Source organism: Sebastes umbrosus, chromosome 17 (assembly GCF_015220745.1).
Source record: "Sebastes umbrosus isolate fSebUmb1 chromosome 17, fSebUmb1.pri, whole genome shotgun sequence".
Lineage (NCBI taxonomy): Eukaryota > Metazoa > Chordata > Actinopteri > Perciformes > Sebastidae > Sebastes > Sebastes umbrosus.
In genome coordinates this window covers 3,186,396-3,210,362 of record NC_051285.1, presented here as the reverse complement: position 1 = coordinate 3,210,362, position 23,967 = coordinate 3,186,396, and the positions used below count along the sequence as shown (strand labels likewise).

Genomic DNA, 23,967 nt, shown 5'->3' with positions numbered 1-23,967 from the left:
AGGAAGTGCTTCCCGTATGGTCACCATTGCGCAGTCCATAAAAATGACTGATGTGGCAGATTGACATGGGATGAGAATTACCAGCATGTTTCAGTTGAAACTGCACAGAGAGAGAGAGAGAAAAAAATCTTCTGGTTTTTATTGAGTCATGAAATCTAATTATCTAAAATCAAATCTAGCGATAGAGTCATGGTTGAAAATGAGGCGAAACAACTGATAGTGACGTGTTTTTGTAGATATATTGTAGGCAGTTTATCATTATTTATAGTTAATCATCGATCGCTGTTGTTGCATCATGACATTTGTACAATACTGTCAGCTATAATACACTTATGTTGTCAGTATAAAGCAATAAGTAGGGATGTCCATCATTAACCGTTTAACCGACATTAAAGCTATCGGTTAAAACGGTTTAAAGAAATGTTAATAACTGACTCTGAGCGGCTCAGAGGAGCGGCTCGTCACTTTAAGGAGAAAAGCTGATCCACCTTAACAGCCCAACTTAAGCGTGAGTTGCAGGATACAGGAAGTCGACTCCGGTCTCTGACTCGCTTGAGCAGAGCGAAAGAGTTGTAGTTTCGTCGCATTTATTCAGCGACAAATAAACTGTACACACACTGCTACACCTACGTTCACAGCTAGAACGTCACCAACAACTTCACACTCACCACCGCCAACACACACACAGACACTCGTTAAAGTTACGTCGCGCTGACAGACTATATGTGTGGTTAACATATGAACGTGTTTGAAGTGTCAAAAGCTGTGTTCTTTGGTTCCTGATAGTTCCTGAAGTTAAAGGTCGTCACGCCTAAATGTTCATCTTAGCCCTTCATCCCTCGCTCTCCCTCCCTAGAATAACACACACAAACCTACACAAACACACTCGACTCACTTTGGATGGCGGATGTCTGGGACGGAGCGGTTGAGGGAGATCCGGTCACTGACGTAAATGTTGAAGCCGTTCTCCCTGTAGGCCTGGTCGACCCGGTCAGCGTCCGTCAGGGGGAACGCTTTCCCCTGTTCACCGTTACCTGCATGTAACACACACAGATACGTATAAGATAAGACCTCAGTATATCAACTCCACCACAGTTTCAAGACTTTTTTTAAAGACCTTTTAATGCCAATATAAATGAAATATTTGGTCAATTTCATCACTGTAAAAAAAGAAAATAAGAGCAAAAAGTGGCATGTCTGTGAAATTAAAAATAACTAAAGAAAACGGATTTGTTTACAACCCTGATCTGTACAAATCAAAGCTTTAGAAAAATCCACTGATGAAACATGATGCAATAAATATGAACTCTAATGGCTCAACTGCTTAAGAAAGTTTCATATCGTTACTGCATCCTGTGCAGATTTATTAAAAGCAGAATCAGGGGCCGATGCTGTGTATACCCAGAGAAACAAAAACAATATTATTATTATTCATAGACACGCATGTTTCATTAAGCAGAAATGATCCACTTCCCTTCCTAAAAGTAACAAGTGTGGGAAATAACTTTTAGCCTTTAACGGCTCATTTCAGGGATAAACCCATTTACACTAATTCACACTGTTTGTATAGAGGCTGATTTCCCTGAACAGAAAATAAAGCTGAGTTGGTGATGATTGTAGAAGATATAAACTGTATTTATGACAGCAGAACTGCATATAAAGCAGAGGTTTACACCGCTGCTGCAGAGCAATAAGACTCAGAGAAGGAATAGGTATGGTGTGTGTGTGTGAGAAGAGCAGTTCAATCTGGATACCAGTCTATAAAAATGTGAGAATCTTTCTTCGGTATGTGGGATTTTAGCATAACTGTGAAGCTTGTGTACGTGATGAATGTTATGCAGTTCTCATCTATGGTTGACAGAATATCTATGAGGAGGTTTGGACCTACCGGATCGAGAGGCGTCTCTTTTGATTGCTTCATAGTTGTGCCAGTCTTTCCTCTGCACGCCATCACGTCCCACCTGAGCGTCCTTCCCCACCCGGTTAACCACCTGTAGACACATAAAAACACATAGAAAGATGGTCATGAATGCCAACATCATACACACAGACACACTCCTGCGATTTAGCCTGCATTGACTGATGGTTTAAAGGACCATACCACAGGTTTGTTGCAGCCACTCGACTACAGATTGCATATATACAGTAAACTACATTTCTGCTCATTAATGTCCAAAAGCACCACCGATTTGTAGACTGATTTCCATGGAGCAGTTGAGTTTTGGATCATTTGAGTGCACTATGAAAGTAAACTTGCAGATACTTGAAACTTGGAGATCCAGCAGAGAATCCATCACATTCACCAACATGTTGGATTTATCGTATTTTGCAGTATAAGATAATCATTATGGTTCGTAAGGTATAACGATGCAATCAGGGGTCGTTTTTGAAAAGCGGATCTGCTGGTGCTTTTATGGACCCTCGGGCATCTGAGATGTGAAAAGTCGACTGCGAAAAAAAAACCTGATTCATGAGCTGTTTCGTGAGAATTTTTTTGATAAGCAGCAGACCGAGACATTATGGAAAGGATCGTCTAACTTTGGCCACATCTCAAAACTCTTAAATGTCACAAGCGTCTATAAAAGCACAACAAAGAAGGACACGTTGCAATAAAATGAACTGATAAAACATGATTGAGTGGAGTTTGTGATTTATTATCGACGGCAAGCTTTCAAGTCTCTGCGAGTTCATTTTCATAATTAAATCTAAAAGCATCTATTTTAGAAATTCACTTAGTTAGAAATTAGCTTCCGAATGCAACACTGTGTTTGCAGCTGAATCTCAAGTACCAGATGTGTCTGATTTCCACACCAGCCCACAACTGCAAAAAAAGGTTTGGCCACCTCAATCAAATACATGCTCAACTTGCACCGAGAAATGGTCAGCGGTGAATTGCAAAGCCACACCGGTGTGCACCTTTAAGAACTGTTCCACAGTTATACAACACACCCACAATAAGGTTCTTTTGCCGGTACTCTGTCAGTATCAGTGTCAGCGAAAGAGATTTCTCCAGAGCATCAGACTCTCACTATCCAGCAGCGTTGTGCTGAGAGTTTATCCACAGAAAGTGTGCTCTTCTATTTCATGCTTGACGATCCTGTGAGGAGAATATCAATGCTGTGACGCACGACTCCGCGGAGGCCTTATATACACAACCACACACACATGCATGCAGACGGATGCACTGCAGCTCAGCATACAGAGGCAGGGGGCTGTTTCTTCTTCCACTTAGTCATTCTACACACTGGGTGACTTTCAGTGACTCGGCATCGTGAATTACAGGATCACAGCACAATGGAGAAATAATTAGCTTGATGGGAGGAGGCAATTAGTGAAACACTTAAATACAAATGGCATCGCTGGCTGCATGAAATATTGTGAATTATTAATCAGACTGCTGGCTTAGAGGAATGTGACACTGAATAACAAACTGCACAGAATATACACACAGATATTTGTTTTGAGGACTCAATGTATGTTTGTGATTATCTTGTACTTCAACCAAGTTTTAGACCCTGACAGTGTTCACATTTTGAATGTTATCAGCCGATTGATTTGGCGTTATCAGTGGTTATTACTTGATTCCGATTGGTCAATCACAGCGCTCTACAGTCTGTTATTTCTTTATAACAGACCGTTGCTATGTATAACAGACCGTTGCTATGGGCACAGTTCTGATCTCGGACTCTGGAGGACCATTTTTGCGTCAAATTATTGATTTCTTCAGTAAGTAGCCGTGTAATAAACGGGATACAGCTAGCGGGTCATGTTGTGAAGTCCATCATTGAGGTCAGGGTTTATTTCACAACAACGACCGGCTCGCTGTACATTATCCCTTACTTATCACTACCATTCCTATGCTTCAGACTGAAGCCAAACTGCACCCACCACTTTGTGAAAGTTAAAGTGAAACTTATGACTTTAGGTTTAGGCAACAAATCTACTTGGTTAGGTTGAGGAATAGATCTCGGCTTGGGTTATAATAAGTACGTTTGTTATATACATACATATACAATATGTAAAATAAGTCAACGTTGACTTTCACGAGGGTTTTTATGGGTTTCACGGGGGACACGAACAGCAGCCTCCCGACCTCCCTTACGTGGACTTTGGCGCTTTTCGCACTACGTCAACTGACTCCGCTGCAGTCATATGGCCGCTAGAGGTTGGCGTTGTTTTCTTGTATTTGTATCGTTGATCGACCATGTGAATAGACGATAACTGCCTTCTGAATGTACTAATAGGTGTAGTAGGCCCCATTTTACCCATATCTATGAGGTAAATGGCCACTGATAATGCCCATTCAATGGACTGATAATACTCAAAGCGGGTATACAGTGAGGACATTTTGGCTTGTGTTTAGGTTCAGGTTCAGTAGGTAGCATCATGTTGTGGGTGAAATATCTGTACACACAGGAACATTGTGGGGAATCTCTCACTCACACACGGAGTTTAAAACAAAAGAAAAATCTCATTCTCTTTGAATTAAAGCTTTTATATGCAACATTCCTCCACCCAGTATCTGACTGTCTCGATGAAACCTGACACAGGACCTTGAACACTGTGTTTTCAGCCTGAATGTATTAACCTATTATTCCATCTCCATGGCTGGCCTCTGCTTAGACACAGAGCTGCCGTGTAGGAGTCGAATATAAAAATTAATTCAGCTCTCCTTATTCCTTTCCTCCCTTCTCCTCACCTCTCTCTCCCTCCACCAACTCTTCCTCTCCTCTTTCTGTCACAGGCAGATGCCCTCAGTGTGTCATACAAGGACCTGACAAGCAGCAAGAGTCCATCTGTGCAAATTTATACTAAAAAGAAGCGAGATTGTGCCGCCCCATTTCCTCCTGATTACAATTCCAGCGCACGTCGCCATGATATTCCTCTGGGGCTTTTTCTTGCTGCTCAACAAGACCTTGAAAAACAAGACAAGGAGAGAGGAAAACTTTTCCAGCTTAATGTGTGCACATGTTTAGTTTTGTGGAAGCAGAACGGGGGCGGGTACAGAACCTAAAGAAAGTAATTGAGAGTGACAGTCAAAGAGGGATGAGTATGAAAAAGACAGAATAATCTTGACGAACAGATGGGGGATGCGATCACTTTGGTGTAATAAAAGCGGGGTAAGACGAGTAAAATGACAACACGCTCTCCCTTAACAGCCACTTGACAAATTGTGGATGTAGTCTGGCTGAAAGACTGTTTCTAAAAGCTCAAAATAAACTCTAACTAAGCAGCGAGTGGCACTGTTTAGTGATGGGACTGTCATTAGTTTTGCAGGTATTTGGTCAAAACACCAAATAATCAGTGCCAACTAGCCATCCATCCAATAATTGTCTATTCACTCAGGACCAAAGTGAAGGACGGACCAACCCACAGACCGTATGCAGCCATGCTGGCAGCTCTTTGAGGCTTTATTTGGCACAATGATGCCTTGGGCTTAATGCTAATGCCGGCCCTGCTCACATGCTGTTAATGACAATGCTAACATGCTGATGTTAAGCAGGTATAATGTTTTCCACGTTCGCCCATCTTTGTTTAGCGATTTAGCATGCTGACATTTGCTAATTAGTACTAAACACAAAGCACAAGCTGAGGCTGATGGGAATGTCATTAGTTCTGCAAGTATTCAGTCAATTCTGGCCTCATGATGGCATTAGATTAAAAGTCAGGGGATTACAGTTCATCCGGGTGGAGGACATGAATCTGCAAACAGCAATCCCTCCAATAGACATTTCATTATATCACTGAGTCTGTACACAAGTGACGGACCGACCTAACGGCCGACAGACATTGCCAACCAATGTCATACCCCAAGCATGGCTAATAGAGAACATGCAATAACCAGAAGGTCTGATATAAAGCAGCCTGCAGGGCAGACAGCACATTAGAGGCCAGAAAATGCATGTGAGGAGGCAAAAAAAAAGTACCAATGAGAGCTACAACTATCTAGAAACTTCAGTCTTCGAATTTCTTTTGTTGCTCAGTAAAATATCCACATCAATATGGACACAAGGGAGACAGCAGAATATATTTATAGGAGCTGATAGCTGAGCAAATGTGAAGTTTCAAGGTGAAAAAGAAGGTGATCGGAAAGAGACAGGGGATTCCTAGGGAGTGCAAACATCCGTCAACACTGCTCCATCATAGTAGGAAATACGATGCATCTAGATCCTGATGAGTATCACATTACACATTGTGATAAACAACAATGGGATGGATTTGCCAGATGTTTCTTTATTAAATAAGTGCAATAGTTTAGGGTAGGGCATTCACGACTGCTGCATTTTAGTGGTCATCAACTACTCCCAAAAAGGAGTCGAGTAGTCGATTCATCGCGGGACATAAAGGTAGGGCTGGGCGATATGGAGAAAATCAAATATGACAATGTGTTTGACCAAATACCTTGATATCGATATTGCAACAATATTGTAGGGTTGACCATTGGTGCTTGATAATGTGGATATAATGACTAAGTGGGTAAAGACAAATAATAGAACAGCTAGAACAGTCTGGTAAGTTCAGAAAATGATATCAGTCACTGTAATGCAGCCTTTAAAAGCAGGAAAAGACAACACTAATGCCATATTACGACATACAAAATCTAAGACGGGTTAATAATGTAGGCAAGACCCACCTGGGGGTAGGTGAAATAACATTTCTTCTTGCTGTAAGTCCAACACGTTCTCATTCCCTTTAGCGGTCCACACTGCAGTGTTAAAGCCAATCATTTGTTTACAATAACACCTCCACAGGGTAGCTTTAAATGTGTTAAATGAGTGCAATGTAGTAAATGTAATGCAAGCATTATTCACCCAGATCTTTCTCAGCCAGCTCATAAGAATGCACGCTCATAGCCAACTCACACGTGCCAGCCCAGATAAGGCATCGACACGGAGCTGAAAATAAGGCAGCACCAAACACAGTCGTCTGTTTTCTCTGCTGTACCACACAGCAGCAGAGTATTGCCTTCCTCTACTCGGCTAATCACCATCATCAGAAAGCTGAGGCTCCATGCAGCCACAAACTCATTTCACTCTGGGCACTTTTCCGCTCTATTAATAGTCAAGACACAGCACAAACACACTGATAGGACATCGGAGGAACGACACCACGAACCACACACGGGCTTTTGCCTTCTCCATCCAACATGCTCTCATTAACTGGCAGGCCCCAAAAACGTCTTATAAGTGACACAGCAAAACAGAAATGTATCTTTGCATAACAAATAAGCTGCTAAAAGTATAGAAGGGAAAGATGTAAGGAGCGCTGAGAGGACAGGGATGTAACTCGTATCACCTGGCAGCGTAAAGCCTCATTAAATTTAATGTAGCCTTTTAGTGGTCTGTTTAACCGATGACAAAAGGCCACATGTCACTCAGTGTTTGCACACGGATTCACAAAAGACACACTGAGAGCGTCAGTTAACAAATGTGTGAGTGTATTTGCATAAGACATGAAGACAGACATGTGTACGTTGCTTAATCCACCTAAAATGAGATATGAGCAGTGTCCAAATTCAGGAGCAGTCTCCTGTTAAGATGAACTATAATTTCCTTCCTGAATCAGAGCACAGCTTCACTGCAAGTTTCCACTCTTATATACCCGCTAAGAACTACTTTGTACGACGGGTTGTTCGATCACGTCGGAAATAAAATGTTTTTATAGTTGTTCCAAACAGCCAAACTTGAAGGCAGATTGAAAAGCTGGCTTTCATAGAGAGAGGGGAGCCGTGACATTGTTTAATTATGGGGATAACGGTGCACCGAAAACAACCTAGAGTAGCGGCGAAGTGCGGATTGTAGTGAGCTACCACGCAAATGTCTATGGAAAGTTTTACTTTTGATTCTGCGGCAAAGTGCGGCCAAACTAAAGTTGGGGATAGTTTAACTTTTAGCGGCGAATTGCAGCCAGTCAGTGGACAGAGTCCTGCAACTCCTGGGACATGTTGACCGATGTTACGAAGAACTAACTCCCGCCTGAGACACATGAACATGCCTCCCGGCCGCAGTTTAAGAAGCGTCTCTCACTGTGCTGCGTATCGATTAATCCATGCCGCTGTCCGGTCGTGCTGAAGCAGCAGACGGATTTGTAATTGTGACTTTTTCTCTTCGAAACAAACAAACAAACAAATCCGTCCGTCCTGTAGAACTGGGTCGATTTCTGGTTTTACTGGTCCGGTCCGGAGTACGAGCTTAAACCGGTTCGATTTCTTGCAATATGTGTTTAACGTTAGCGAGTGTGCGGTCAATTGGGTATGATAGGCGGTATGAAGTTAGCAGTAGCGTTTATAGCTGTGAACGTAGCAGTGCAGTGTGTGTCACAAACAAGGATTTTCTTTGGCCATGGTTTGACATCATTTAATGTAGCAGTGACCAATGACGATCTAAACGGCAACAACTTTAAGAGTGAATTTGAACTGTTTGAATGCAACAAAAGGGGATTATGGAATAGTCAAATGTGGGCAAAATAAAGCAATGTTTCTCAGTAACTGCATGGAGGACCTAATGGGGCAGCATTGCGGAGTCGTTACGACATATTCTGTCTTGAAATGTGGACAACACCTGAATGAGGACATTGTGGGGGGCACTGAAATCGCAGTCAGTCATTGGTCCGTCAGTTTTTCCCCTGCTGACCTCGATGGAGGGATTTGCAGATTACGAAGAGCCTCTCTGAAACGCTGGCTGCCTAACCTCATTTCCATGCTGCTGTGGTCTTCTGTTAATCTGCCCAACAGCAGATTATGTTTGCTGTTCGGTCGGATAGGGTGGGATTGGTGCTGCTGCTGTGGGTTTTAGGCTCTCAGCAGCTGTTGGAGGGACATTGCGCGGTAATACAGCTCCAACATGCCAGAGAGACGTGGACGAAGTTGCTTCCTCCAATTGCTTTCTTTGATTCGGAGCTACAGAATATGTAGTCTACTTTACGATTTCTGTCCACTCCATCTCCTCTCTGTTTGAAATTCTTTCATTAGTCTGTCGAGCTGCTGATGTCTTTATTCATGAAACCTACTCATTAAAGTTGAGATTGGTTTTCTAAAATCCTTACTAATAGATGTCTTCTGGCCAAAAAAGATGAACAAAACACCGTCCTTGGCTTTGCTTTAGTTGCATTCAGGCCCACTGTACTGAGGTTGCAATGCTACCTGAGGCAAAAAAGCATGTGCAAATACTAGCTGGCTGCCTGAATGTTGTCAGAATGGCATTTCATTTTTTAGAGGTACAGTGCCCAGGTAATATTGCTGTCACCCATGAATGATCACCTTAAAGTTGCTGGTGAAAGGAAGGAGAAAAGTAAGAGCTCTGCACAGTAATACAAGAGATTTTTCTTTTCTTTTTTTTACTTTACAATTTCATTTTCTTGCCTGCTGCCTGACACTCTCTCAGTATTTAGGCTTGAATAAGAAGTGGACACCTGCATCACAGGTGATGACGCTGGTTTTCCTCCTGTGGCTATTGTGTATATGTTGTTCTGCTGTGCAACCACGAAACATATATATTTATTTATTTTCTAATCAGTCTTTTGTGAACGCCTGCTTGTTCCACCAACCCTAGAACTCCGGCGGGCTGCAGATTTGCAGAAGACGGGTTGCAGACAAATTTTGCTGAATTTGACTTTATGTTATAGATGGAGCACTGGCTAAAAGGCCTATAGTTCACAACAGCCCATTTCCATAGCATCCATGCTATACAGGCAGGGAAAAGAAAAAGGCAAGGAAACAAGTACGGCCTCGAAATTTTGGAAATGGATTACCAATCTTCAAAATCTTTAAACGTTTTATGGTGAGAACTTAAAATCATATTTGTCTTAGAACTACACACATTCATTGAAACAGTTTCTTTGCTTGTTGTACTCATTCCTCCTGTTCATATTTTCCATTAAGAGCCTTTGGCGTAGTGTAAGGGCTGGTATTACCAGCAGTGCAGGGTGTCTGATAAGAACAGAGCTGCCAATTCATTCTCCGAGGAGGACCACCTTCGGTCAACACTTGCCTTTTCTGTTTCCTCTCCTCATGCTGAGAGTCGACAGAAGCTCGGAGTGATAAAGGGAAAGCTGCTCTCTTTCTTTCTTTCCTGCTCTGTCAGATCACAGGCCGATCCACCTCGACCCCCGGAGACACAATTACCTGTCTGTCCTATTCCACCTCACCCTCTGCTCCTCCTCACCCTCCTCCTCCTCACCCACTTCACAGACGAGTCAATTTGCCCCGGTCGTCCTGGCTCATCATCACACAGAAACATAAGCTACCAATCCTCGCTTTCTAAAAATACTGTAGCATACACTGACTGTTCCACGGTACCCACCACCAGCCTACACCTCCACCACCACGCCAGTTACACATCCAACAAGCTGTTGATCCAACTGTGAACCTAAGATGAATCATAGCACCTCCTGCAAAGTGATTTGCTGGCAAATGGTCATCTTTGGTGCTATAAGTTATTGTAGTTTCGAAAATGTAACGCAGCGGTCATCATTCCCCAAAATGTGAACTTTCCCAGCGGTCATCATTCCCCAAAATGTGGACTTTCCCAGCGGTCATCATTCCCCAAAATGTGGGCTTTCCCAGCGGTCATCATTCCCCAAAATGTGAACTTTCCCAGCGGTCATCATTACCCAAAATGTGAACTTTCCCAGCGGTCATCATTCCCCAAAATGTGGACTTTCCCAGCGGTCATCATTCCCCAAAATGTGGACTTTCCCCTGATACTTTCCCATCTCTACGGCAAAGAAGTCCAACTAAAAGCAGGCATAGGAAATGAGTTGTTTTCAGGTGAATACCATCCTGAAAGTGTGAACATTCAGAGGGGGGAGAAAACTAAATTAGCACCAAAATGTTAGTCAAAAAGAAATAAAAGTTGTCTGCTCCTCCTGCTGAGGGTTAGGATCTCCAGGCGGAGATGGAGGCACCGAGACCTCCCTGGAAGAGGAGCCCAGCAGGGCTGCCACGCAGCGTCTCATCTCCCGACAGGAGTCATTATCCGCAGCTCTGCTGCGACCAGAGATACCAGCAGAGGACTGGACAAAGGCCACGACAGATGGCTGCTTCTCTGCCTTCTGCAGGCGCAGAACTGTGCTTAATTCTTGGATGCTTGACACAGACACAAAATTACTGGCAATTTGGAGACTTTCATGTTGTGTGTGAACAGTTTCGCCCCTTGCAGGATGTTTATTCTGCAGAAAAACATCCGAGTCGGTGTTTATCTCAACTGCCATCGATGCAAACAACGAGCCCTTGCCGTACCTACACCAGTCTGCTGCAAAAGAAAAGTATTCAATGTTTTCCAAGATTTACTTTAGTGTTTGTTTAGCAGCACAACATTTATATTGGTCTAACTCCTCACCACACATTTTGAAGCAGTAACACCCTACATGCCATACAAGAGATATACAGTAGGCATCTCAGTCAACATTATGCACATGTACAGCAGTACATCATGCCATGTAAGTTAAAAATTGAATTTTAACAGGAGACACTGTGTGATGGATGTGTAAGGGGCTTCAGTGGTAATTTACAGCTGTGTTACCGCTGCCGAGATCACAGCTTCCACTGGCTTCCGTCCAAACCCATCTGAGCAAAGTGCTGTTCAAATAAGCTCCTTCTTATCGTGTCTGAGGGAGAGGGAAAAAGGGAAATACTGTACGGTGGCACACTAAGTGCCGAGTTGTGGTGCTGCCAGCTCAAAAAAGCAGCCTCCGTCTCGTCCAAGCTGGACGCCAAACCTCCTCTATCGTCCTTGTATCTAATGCAGAACAGGGGGAACTGTCCTTCAGGTCAGTGCCGGGTCAAGGATTAAAGAAGCAATGTGACCTCCTGTAGCATCCTTGAGCACGGTGAGTAATTCCTCCAGGGATGCCGTTCTTGTAAGGCCGTCCTTGTAGAGGGGTCAAGAGAGGTGAGGGGAACATGTCCCCATTGAGAGATAATGGTTTCCATCCACCTGTTTGTGTGTATTTTCAATATCAATGTCAAGTCAAGTAAAAGGAAAGCCACAAAGAGGGATCCCTCTTCCCGGATGGGTAGACATACAACTGATTTTTTTTACTAATTTATGACAATTTACAAGCTACACAATGCAGAGAATCATTGTCTTGGTTTACTGTGTCTGTAGGCTTTTGTACGGGAATTGAAAAGCGCTTGGCCACCCATTCTGTCGTTATATGAACACCATTTTCCCAGATATTTCCCCTCATCTGCTCTGTGTTTCTGCGACAAGCAGCCAGGAGTGCGTTCACCCCTCCTCTCCGCTTCCCCCCCCGGCTTCCTCTCTGGAAGCAGAACTCAGAGCCTCATCTCATCGCGTTGCTGCTGCTGGGTTTGGCTGCGCTCAGCGTGGGAGGCCGGGTGCCACCGAGGGGACGGAGGACAGATGTGGCTTACATAATGATCAGCAAAAAATCAGTTATCTCAGTGGCCCTAATCCTACTAGCATCCCTCCATACATCTCCCCACGGCGGACTCGTCCTGCTGCGCCAGGCTTTACTGTGCCGTGGCGAGCCAGAGAGGCCAGAGGGCCCGCTGCTCCTTCCCACCACTGGTTAGGAGGAGTGAATCAATGAGCTCAGCAGGGAGAGCTTTTACAGCTCCACTGGAAGGCAATTATCAACATTTGTCAGCGAAGGAGACAATCAGGCCACGGGATGATAGCTCGGGGTTCAACTGACGACAGTCCAATGTGAGAGCATTATGCGAAACAAAGCGGGGAGAGGCTAAGCTTTGAGAAGCGTCAGAAAGACCCCCATTCAGTGGCTGCTTCATAATAGAATAACACGCTGTAAATCTACCAACTCATTTCAGCCCGCTGCCTCACATCAACGCCGGCTACAGAGACTAATGACAAGCACCAGTTCACCTGAGCGGCAAAGAGACCCGACAATGGGAGCAGAAATGACTCATCAGATTCAAGATTTATATATCAAAAGGAGTTGCATCCCTTAAAAGGTCCATTCATGTGCTCACACTTTCCTCTAGTGGTATCAAACCATGCACATTGTTTTCATTTGTCCAGGTTTTGCTTTCAGTCCGTTACATTTCTGCTAATACCCTGATTTGCTGGTGGTGGTTTATTTTTGCCGCTAAAAGAATTGAAAGATTACATTTAAAAAACTCACTAGTAATGATATGTTTAGTCTACTGACAAGGTTAAATCCCTTATCACTGAATCTATAACAAACTAATCAAAGCTCAATGGTCAACAAGCCTTTCAGAGCTTTCAACCACATCTCACAGGCCAACACGTTTTCATCCCAACTCGTCACATGTCGCCCCTTGGCCTGACTTTATTTTCAGCATCAAAACCACTCTAGTTACCCTCGGCGTTACTTTAGGATTAGGCAACAAAACGTTTGTACAGTGAAAATGACACTGAACGTTGTGAACACGGGACACGGAGAAATAGCTGATTGCAACGCTGACGCGCTGGACACGAACGGCGGCCTCTTGGATGAAAGCCTTGGGACTGGAACCATCCACCTAACCCTCCCACCCGCGCCGTGTGTCTCTTTTTCGCTCTTTAAACTACGTCACCACACTCCCAGCGCACTTTCTCAGAGCATTTACTGTTGCCGCGGATGGGTTTACATAATGGTGTGTTTCACACCAGCGCTAAAGGGTGCCGTGTGCGGCGGTACCGAACGCCGACAGCCGTTACAAAGCCTCAGTATTTAAGACCCTGGGCCTCTCATTCCTAGCAATCTGCATTTGTACGTATTTTCAGATATGCGTTAGACTCCTTGGTCCGTGTTTCAAGACGGGTCAGGTGGGTTGCAGACATCGCCGCAGACCCCTGGCGCCTTTTACGCGGGCCGAGCCCCGCCCTGGGGGCACGACGTGGTTAGGGCGCACTAAGGACAGTTCGCCCCAGTGACGCGTTGGCCACGGGAAACACATTCGCCCCGAGCCTTTCCATGCCGACCTAGAGCCGGTCGCGGCGCACCGCCTCATATGCAGGACTCCCCAGCCTGCCGTGTGTCGCTCACACCCTCCAGCTGGCTGTTAGCGAGGGTCTTTTAGCACAGAGAAGTACTCGTATCGGTACTCTGTATCGGCGAGTACCCAAATGTAAGCACTTGCACTCGGTCTGAAAAAAAGTGGTACTACTCTCTTCTATATAAAGTAGCTCCAATCTCTATGAAAACTTAACACCAGCTCATAGTTTTTGGAAAGTCATGCTCCTCTTTTTAATGTAATTCTTTTATGTTTTTTGAGCTGCACAAATCCCATTGACCTCCATTATATTGGGGTTGGTACAGACGTTCCAGAGACTGATAAGGCTTGTGCACATAAATCTGACACTATCTGCATGGCTACGTACCATTAGCAGTAAATTAAAAGAAAATGTTTGGGTTTTTCTGGTGATCTGGGAGAACTGGCACTTTAAGAAACACGGAGATGATTACAACTACGGGGCAGTCGTTGTTCTCCAGAGCCTGGAAGAACAATTAACATTTTCCAAAGGTTGTACATCATCATCATCATCATCATCAACTCCAAAACATTTGGTTTGTCCCAGAAGGGCATGACACCGAGCAGGGAGACAGTGTGCTCAGCTTCTCAGTAATAGTGTCAAACAGCAGCTCAAAAAAAAGAAGCAAATGATAAAACTGTGTGCAAAACCTCAACATTCACTGAGAGCTCTTCTTCGCCTTCTCAAACATTCACCACACCCACATTCAGTGCAAAGGTCTGAAAACACTCAATGACCCTCTTTGACCCTCTTCCCCTAAGGGAAAAAGACTTGAAATGAATGGGCTCCTTTCACTCCATTGAAATCTAATCTTTTCATTTCTTTTTTTCGCTGACTATTTTAGAAGTTTGAACTGCTTGCTAGTACAATTACAAACTTGTTGACATTGGCGACATATTGAGTCTCTTCAGTTGCAGCATGGTAGAATTTTTACAGCAGCTATAAAGATGGGAGTTATTTTTCCCTCGGCATGACGTGTTCATCAGGAGCTTAATTTACATGTCGGTCACACATCGGTAGTTGAAAGCAACTACTGCAAATCACATTTCCATAAACAGCCACACGAGTGAGTCACCAATTAACATCGTGTGTCACATTTCCTAGAAGGTCCACATCCAACATTTCTATAAAATCAATTCTTATGAGGTCAAATATAACTTTAACGGCAGTATAAAGATGCCTATAAAGTCGCTACCTTCACCACATTATCATACACAAACACTGCGAATGATTTTAATGTGGGAAAAGTAAATGTTTTAAAGGTGATGATATATTTGATTCAGAAACGGACATTGAGTTGAATCAGACTCAAACGAGTGTCACTTAAGAATTTACTGCAGGTAGCTTGTTATTTTGCCCACCACCTGTACTTCACATCAGTATTACAGTTGTTCTGAGTCGCTCTGGTACATTTCTCGAACAATATTTACAAAACAGTTAAGTGCATTTCTCAGAACACAATTTGTACAAACAGCAGCACACAATGGATTATCTGCAGAAAGCCTGTAACGTGCTCGAAACCCGTAGTTTATCTTTCAAAAGTAAATATTTATGGCAATTAAAATGTCAGTGTCATCATAATGACAAGAAAAGGACAACACAGCATACAATTAATATAATAGCCTACTGAGGGGCACTAAAAACACATCCAATAAAAAAAGAAAAATACAAACATTAAAGATAAAATACTAATATGCCATGCTGCAGAGCTAGAAAAAGACGGGTTATATGCAAATAAACACGTAGTAAACACACGGCTAATACAGCAGACGTTGTCACGTAATATTACATGAATGTCAGTATGATAATAATGCATTTCTCGTGCCTAGTCTGATAGTCTGTAGAGATGTAGTCTATGGATAAGATATGTTTTAATAAAATACAGTTGTGCCGACAGAATACAGTAGAACACAGAAGCCAATAAATGGCTCTGTTTATTTAAGGTGTGTCTGAGTCCACATTGCTCTGTATGAGTTCACTCATTTGAAACAATTTAATCTGACAACATCACAGAGAACAGCTGAAGTACTATGCATCGTAGCATTGATAGCATCTGAGAAGGAATATCTAGAACTGGCATCAGCAGGCATCTACCAGTTCAGTTTGAGTTTTATTAAGAGGAAATAAATATGGAACAAAAGTTGCAAATTGTAAAAGTTGCTCATACAACATTGTGTTCCACTAGATGTTGAATTATTTCAATAACACCAAAAGTTATAGGACTATAGGAAAGAAAAGAAATTGTAAAGAAGACCGTCCAATGTGTCAGCAAACCAGCAGCTGAGTGACGGCGATGTTGACATTAAACTAGACGGTTCCTACGTTGCGTCAGCTACCACCTCCTTCTCTGAGCATTTATAGCTTGTTTCATTTACCTTCTCCTCACCCACACAGCTTGTCTTTTCACGCATGGTTTTACATCCCTAATCAATGCCAATAAAAACATTTTACAAGACGGTGGGGAGAAAAATTTCCCCTGATTATGATCCAAGATGAGGACATGCGTGTGTATGAAATGATCAAAGCCCTATAAATGCTAACAGTGACATCACCTGCTGTTGCCGCGAGGAACTCAGTAAGGAAGGCCACGGTCTAGCGGAGCAAAAAATGCAGCAATTTCTTCCGGCGACAGCACGTCAATCTTCAAACAGCTGTTCGGAAGTAATGGCGTGTTTGCAGTCTGATTGCCAAAAAGTGCTTTAAGAGTAGAAAACGAGACCGACTGCCTCGGTTCAAACCCTTCCTCAGAAGCTCTCTGAACTATAGGAAACATCTATAGCGCCATGATCTGTCAAAATGAAACCAAGTTGTCACACTTCACAGGGAAGCGAGGCGGCAGTAGCCTAATGGCGAGAAGGGAAAAAAAAAAGGTTTAATTCTGGAAACTTGGTAGTTTGAAAATCCCAACTGTGGGAATGTGGGTGAGGGAAGTTAAAGGAAGCTTACACTACGGCAGTAACAGCTGCTGAGGTGCTGCTGGACAGAGAGCTTGAACCCTCCATCACCACCTTTAGAATCATATGCATACACAAAGAAGAAGGAATGACGGTTGTTGTGGGTAATCAACACTGAAGCCCCTGCTACAGCTTGAGCGGTTTCTCTTTTGTTTCCTTCAATGTTGATGATACTGCTTCATTAATTGTTTTATTGCTACCAATCAAGCGCTGTTAAACCTAAAATTCATCCTTTACTAAATGCATTAAGTGGTCTAACAGACTTAGTGCTCCTGTGTTGGGCCTAACGGTGTATCATCAACTACTTTCCTTCATTGATTAACATGGTTGGGACATTGTAGCGGGGCTCAAAACACTTTGACCACATGCTTTAATTCTGTATGTTCTACGATCAACTGTGGTCGCATGTGCAAGGATAAACACTATAAAAGCATTAGTTATTACTTTGGCATGGTCTGAAATAGGGATGCTCATTTTGAAAAAAATTCTTAACCGATAACTGACCCTCGTTAACCGATTATTAACTCTTAACCGATGATTTGTGCCTTGCACCAGCTGCAGTGTATGAGCACAACTGACAACTGAGTCACCAGTTCACCCGTCTGGGAGCGTTAACTTAGCAGCTACGATGCTGCGTGTAGTGTCACGGAAATGCAGCCACTTTCCCAGTAAAAGTTGTCATTTGCAGCATTGTAGAATGATAGGAAGACTTTCATGCACCTTTTAATGCAGATTTAATAAAAAAGGATTTAATAAATTACAAAATGGTTCAAACTAGTCGTGTAACGGTTATCCAGAATGTACTGTAATCCTTGCATCTGAGAAAGGATCTCTTGTTTACGCTGACATTTCTGATTCGGGTTACTGCCCGAAGGAGAGAATAACCACGTTACCAAAGAGCATGTGAACACACCAGTGTTTAGAGGTTGTTAATAGACACAGCTGAGTGAGAATAACAGCAACCTGCCTCCGTTTGAATGCTTCATCTGCTATGGACACTCCAAACTGTTCCTCCTTTCACCCATGAAGCTCTGCTGATTTCACTATCATGACTGCGGTTTGCCTTATCACCGGATCGCTGCTGCCGTGCAGCCAGGCAGGCGATGTGGAAAAGATACTGCTTTGTCTTCTGCACACACACACACATACATACACACACACACACAGAGAGCTTTTATCTCATATGCACAAAGCTCACAGCAGACTGCCTTTAAATGCCGCGGACTCCAAGAGTACGAGCTACAGAAAGACACACACTTCACGCATCAAAGCATACCGCTGGAAGCAGAAAAACAGAATAATCTCTCTAGAAGAACTACACTGGTGCTTCTCCCTCCAGAAAGAGAAATCCATCAATCGATCAGGTACTGTGGTCAAGTACACACAGCAAGGAACAAGGAAACACATTCTCCGAGCCAACAATAACATAACTGAACACAACAGCCAACAGTCGATGACATGTTCTCAAGAATAACACTTCATCAGGGACATTTTAGAGTACAATAAAAGCAGTTAACAGTATAGGTGACCTTTAATACCTACTTCATCAAGATAACCAGCGGCCGATAATAAGGAGTACAAGGGTCAGTGTTCAAATCTACAACGTGAGGAGTTGTTTAGTGAGCACAAGATACAGAGGAGTAATCTGCGTGAAACATTGGAGTTCAATTCAGCTCATTTACCCTCTACCTTCCCAGTGGATTTAGGGTTCCTACTTTGTTCTATAGAGACCATTTTCCAGGACTCTTCCAAGACATTTTCAGTGATGATCTAGCTGGTATGACAGACAGGGATCGTCCCATACTAGGGCTGTGTATTGGCAAGAATCTGGCGATACGATAAGTATCATGATACAGGGGTAACGATTCAATATATTGCAATACATTATGACATGGTTTTTGCCCCAAACTGCATGTGATTATCATAAAGTGGGCATGTCTGTAAAGGGGGGACTCGTAGGTACCCATAGAACCCATTTTCGTTCACATATCTTGAGGTCAGCCTTTAAAAAAATCGCCATGTCAGGTTTTCCTCACCAAAATTGAACCTAACTTTGGAGTGTTATTTAGCCTTCTTCGCGTCTAGTGTGACATGGTTGGTACCAATGGATTCCTTCGGTTTTTTCAGTCTCACATGATGCCAGTATCTTCACTGTAGTTCAGTGATATTGAATAATTAAGTTGGGGGACTCCCATAAGACAGAAGCAGCAAAGGCCGAGATATCCTTACTTTTAGTTCCGCGTTTGCAGGGCTTTATAAAACTAGTGCAAAGACTGCATGTTTCAGATTTTGTGCAAACACAGATTTAATCTGGAGCGCAGAAATGTTCGTATGTGACCCGAGTTTAGTGTGACTGTGAAGCAGATATATATGCTGAAAACAGGCCTACTCAGGGATGCATCTTATTCTCTATGAGGTTCATCCCTGTGAAGCACAGAGCTGGCCTTAAATTGGCATCCTGGGATTAGTTTAATCATCCGAGCATAAAAAAAGAAGCGTCTCCATAACCCGCGTGGCTGTAATTAAAAGCCTGACTCCTCGCTCCGTATCCACAGGCTGTCTGCTGCACCTGTCCCTCATTTGGCTCCTCGCGCTGATCTGGGGCAGCAGATCCCTGACAGGCATACAGAGCAGCTCCTGCACGCGCTCAGTCTGTGCCGCAGCCAGCAGCGAGTCAACGTCCGCCTTGTGTGAGGAACCTGGGGAGGAAACGCTCTCCAACAAAGTCAGCCTGTGAACAAACACCTCTTTTTACCCGCTCACTCTGCCTTTTTTTCTCCTGAGGTGTTTCATCCCCTCCTCCCCTCCTCCCTTTTCTCTCTCTCGGCTCGGAGTGATAAAGTGCAACGACTTAAGTCTGCAGCGAGTAACTCCACTTGTCTTTGCAAATGACTTTCATCCCTCAGTGTCCCTCGTTTCCAGAGGCTTAACACGTTAAAGATAAAATCTCATTTCCCAGTCTAGCAGCAGAGCTAGCCCACGGCTCAGTGAGACTGCATCAGGTACTGACATAGCAGCTTGTCCCCTGATCACAAAACCCCGGAGCCGTCTCTCTCCAAATGATCTCATCTCATTTTGCACTACTCGTACATACCAGAGCATTTCTTTGAAAATGTCATTATATAGTAAAGCAATAAACTCTGTTATTCATTGAAATGGGATGGACTCATAAGCATCACATTACTATGTGTTTGAGTAGGTGTGTAGACAACGGAACATATTGCTATATCAGAAACATGCCATAATATTTAGCATTACATTCATTTCTTCCTGCCTCATCATATTTCTAAGAGAAAATGATGAATGAAAAGAGAAAGCTACTAATGATTCCAATGATTATCAAAATACTGCCTTCATTTTTCTTCCAAATAAGTTTGGCTAACTTGGGGGTTTACATTGTTATCATTACCAAAACAAAATAAACTACTACAGCCAAACCAAGCAAAACAACATACAAGCTGTAATAAACCAGAATTATCCTGTAAAAAAAAACATTACTTCAGGATTACAAGCAAATATGTTGATAGCTTGTTGTGTCACGATGAAAGAATAAATGTTTAAAGGTCCCATATCGTTCTTATTTTCAGGTTCATACTTGTATTTTGTGTTTCTACTAGAACATGTTTACATGCTGTAATGTTAAAAAAACACATTATTTTCCTCATACTGTCTGCCTAAACATACCTGTATTCACCCTCTGACTGAAATGCTCCGTTTTACTGCATTTCAATGGAATTGCAATGGAATTGCAACGGAATTGCGTTGCTATGCAACAGCTTGGGTCCATGTTTACTTCCTGTCAGCTGATGTTATTCACATACACTGCAACAGGAAATAAACTGGGACACATTTAAAATGTTTACATTTAAAACTGTGTAATTGTCTAGATATTGTATATTTGTGACATCACAAATGGACATAAATCCTAGCGGCTTGTTTCAAACGCGCAATTTCTCTGTATATTGAGCGTTTTGATAGTTTAACAGTATTTATAAAGCACTTAAACCTGCTTTATAATATAAAAGACATGAAAATCTCACTTTTTTACAATACGGGGCCTTTAAGTCTGATTACTGGATAATTGGGGGTCTCAAGAAAGCAAGCTTGTAGTGTCAAAACCATGACTTTCCTTTTAAAGGGGACATATCATTTAATAACTATTTTTTTCAGTTCTAGTGCACATACAGGTAGTGCCTACCAGCTAGTGGTCGACTGATAGTGGATTTTTAAAAGCCGATATAATAACGATAGTTTGGATCCGATAGCCGATTAATCGGCCAATATCTTCTTTACTTCTGCAGCAGCCTCGGCTACTTTTGCATACTCCATTTTTTTGTCACTCCAAATTTAATAATTCATAAGAGAATATCCTGAAGTGTGATTTGGTGGATTACATCATTGGAAAAGTTTCTATTTATTTGCAATGGGCGATGCGCTGTTCTGTGGTTTACAGTATGACTGGCCAGGATTACTTCTGTTGCGTGTCTCGTACATGGTTATATGCCACTCTTGCAAACCATTAATGTTAGTGCATATTCCCGGAGATAGGAGGATCTCCAAAGTGTGCAATTTCATTTCATGAATGGACGGTTACGTGGCTGGATTATTTGGAAGAGAGAAGGCTTAATTGGTACAGTAAGCAAGTTAAAGTAACAGTGATTGATTTCTTTTCCTGCCTGTCTTGTATTTTAGACAAAGAGCAGATAGTGTTGTGTTATATATTCGAGATAACTTGTTTTTTCTGCCCCTCTACCTTGACTTTGTGTATGGAGCCTCCAAGCAAAACAGTGATGTACGTCCCTGCGTGACTGTTAACGGCTGTGCAGCCATCGGCCGCTATCAGAGTCAATTCCGCCAATAACAATAGTTTGTAAAATTGGCGTACCTCTACTATCAACCCACAACTGCTTTAGATCAGAAAACATGTGATTCAACAAGCCGTTCAGATTTGGCTCCACTTATATGTCACATGCAGGCTCATTAGAATATATCGCCCACAGCTTAAAACGGAGCGTTTCACACATAGGGTGAATACAGGTATATCCAGACAGACAGTAGGTGACAAACAAGGTGTTTTGTGAACATTAAAGCATTTAAACATGTTCTAGTAGAAACCCCAAATACAAGTATGAACCTGAAAATGAGCATGATATTCACCATGCCCTGTCTGGCCTCATATCTTCTCTAACACTCTGACTCACATAAATTGAGACATCATCCTTGCAGTGATGAGACTATTTTTTTACCAAAACACAACAGCACTGTGTGCAGCATAACAAACTCTAATGAACTCTCACAACTGTTATCATAAACCATGTTAAATTGTCTTAATCCTCCTCTCAAAGCCTCTCTAATTACTCTTAACCTCACAGGATTCATTGAGTTGATGCCGTTTTCTTAATTGCAGACTGGGCCCCCCCCCACTCACTCACTTGTGGAAAATTCACTGCAGACATACAGAAACTATTCCCGATTCCAAAAATGAGCCTTGAGGAAGCTCAGTTTTTCTTCAAATCCTCGTGTGGTGCAATCCGCAAGAGCGATTTTTTTGCGAAAGGCAGCCTAAATCCACTCAATTTTGTCTCTGTGCACTTTGGACTCGCGCTTCCTGTAGGTGCAGCCTGGAGGTTCCCAAGCGTTCTCAAATCACTGCCTGCTATTGGCATGAAACATCGTTCCCCTCTCTCCCACATGATGTCAATAGAGCAGAGAGGAGAGATTTTTTTTTCACGGAACCACAGGCTAAACTCTTATTCATCTTTAATGTTCATCAGAATAGCAACAGAGAGGAAACAGACAGACAGCTGGAGGTCGAACAGGTCGACACTGTTGGAGCGTCAGGGAAAAAAGCGTCGGAATCTGGGACATTTAGATGACTTTAGAGGTCTGGTTTGGCCCACTTCCTGGGATTTAGAGTTTGTGATGAGAAACATTTCAACTCTTTCTTCCAAAGATTTAATGGCAGAGTAAACTGTTTCAGGAGAAACTATCAATTCACTGAGTTACGGTACATTATTTATCAAGTGGCTGCATAATAAACACATTATATCAAGAGGAAGAGTTACAGGCTTTTCCTTCCAATATGTTGCTATACAAATACTAGCTTTTATTATGTCTCAGCAGCCTGATTTTAGCCAACATGTGCTCCTCAAAAAGGGCTTGAATAGATAAAAAGTCAATGAATAAAGCATCAAGGGTCTACTTATTTTTCCTCAAAAGGACAAATGTCAGACTTCCAATGTTTTTTCTCAGGCCCGTGGGAGCCCAAGAGGACAGAGGGGTCAAACAAATATCTGATTTGCATCGTGACTGTGGGGTAGGAATACATCACAAGCGGACAGCCTGGGAATTCAAAATCAGACCGAAAAACTGGGGGTATTTATTCAGAAAACCAGTTTGTTCCAGAGTGCTAATTTGTCAGGCAAGCTGCGGTTCAACAGTCTGTGACTTCTGAGGCAGAAATGAGAAATTAAAAAGATGTTCTTCCAATATTTTCTCAGCGGGGATTTCACCTTGTCCTCACATGTTCTACATAGATGTCCTTGTTTACTTTGAGCTCTGCTCATTAATAAGACCGGACTGTCGCCTGCCGACCTTCTACAGTCTCTAAAAGCAGTATATGGAAGTGTGCGTGTGAGTCAGGGAGTGTACAGTACATGTGTCAGAGGGGAAAAGCACAAGGTCCTGCCGTGATGAATGAACAGTAATCCGGGCCTACAGTGTGTGGCTCATAAATGTAGCCTCCGGTGTACGAACGCCTGTAGGATTCTCATTTCTCAGTGACAGGGGCCGTGAATCTCAGCCAACTTTCCTTTCAAGAGCACACTTTATCTTCTGGACTTTTATCAGAGCTGATTGCATCCAGTTAGCGAGAGGAAAATCCACCGACAAGTTGCCCCAAAAACGGAAGCTGACCCATATATATGCAGAAATACAGTATACTGTATGTATCTGCATTTAGTTCAATTTTGGACCCAACTCACCTTGAACAGCTCCGTCTGGGTTGGGCTCTACTATGTATCTTACCCTGCGGCTCCTTAGCAATTAACCTA

General features: G+C 42.9%; 1 protein-coding gene across 1 annotated transcript in view; it reads right to left on the bottom strand.

Annotated features, from left to right (window-relative positions):
• LOC119475548 (polypeptide N-acetylgalactosaminyltransferase 10-like) overlaps positions 1–23,967 on the bottom strand; it is a 95,508-nt gene that overhangs the window by 64,163 nt on the left and 7,378 nt on the right. Inside the window, exons 2-3 of the mRNA XM_037748357.1 lie at positions 1,889–1,991; positions 896–1,034 (exon numbers count right to left, since the gene is read on the bottom strand). Of these exons, the coding sequence (XP_037604285.1) occupies positions 896–1,034; positions 1,889–1,991 (242 nt within the window). The remainder of the gene's footprint in view (positions 1–895; positions 1,035–1,888; positions 1,992–23,967) is intronic.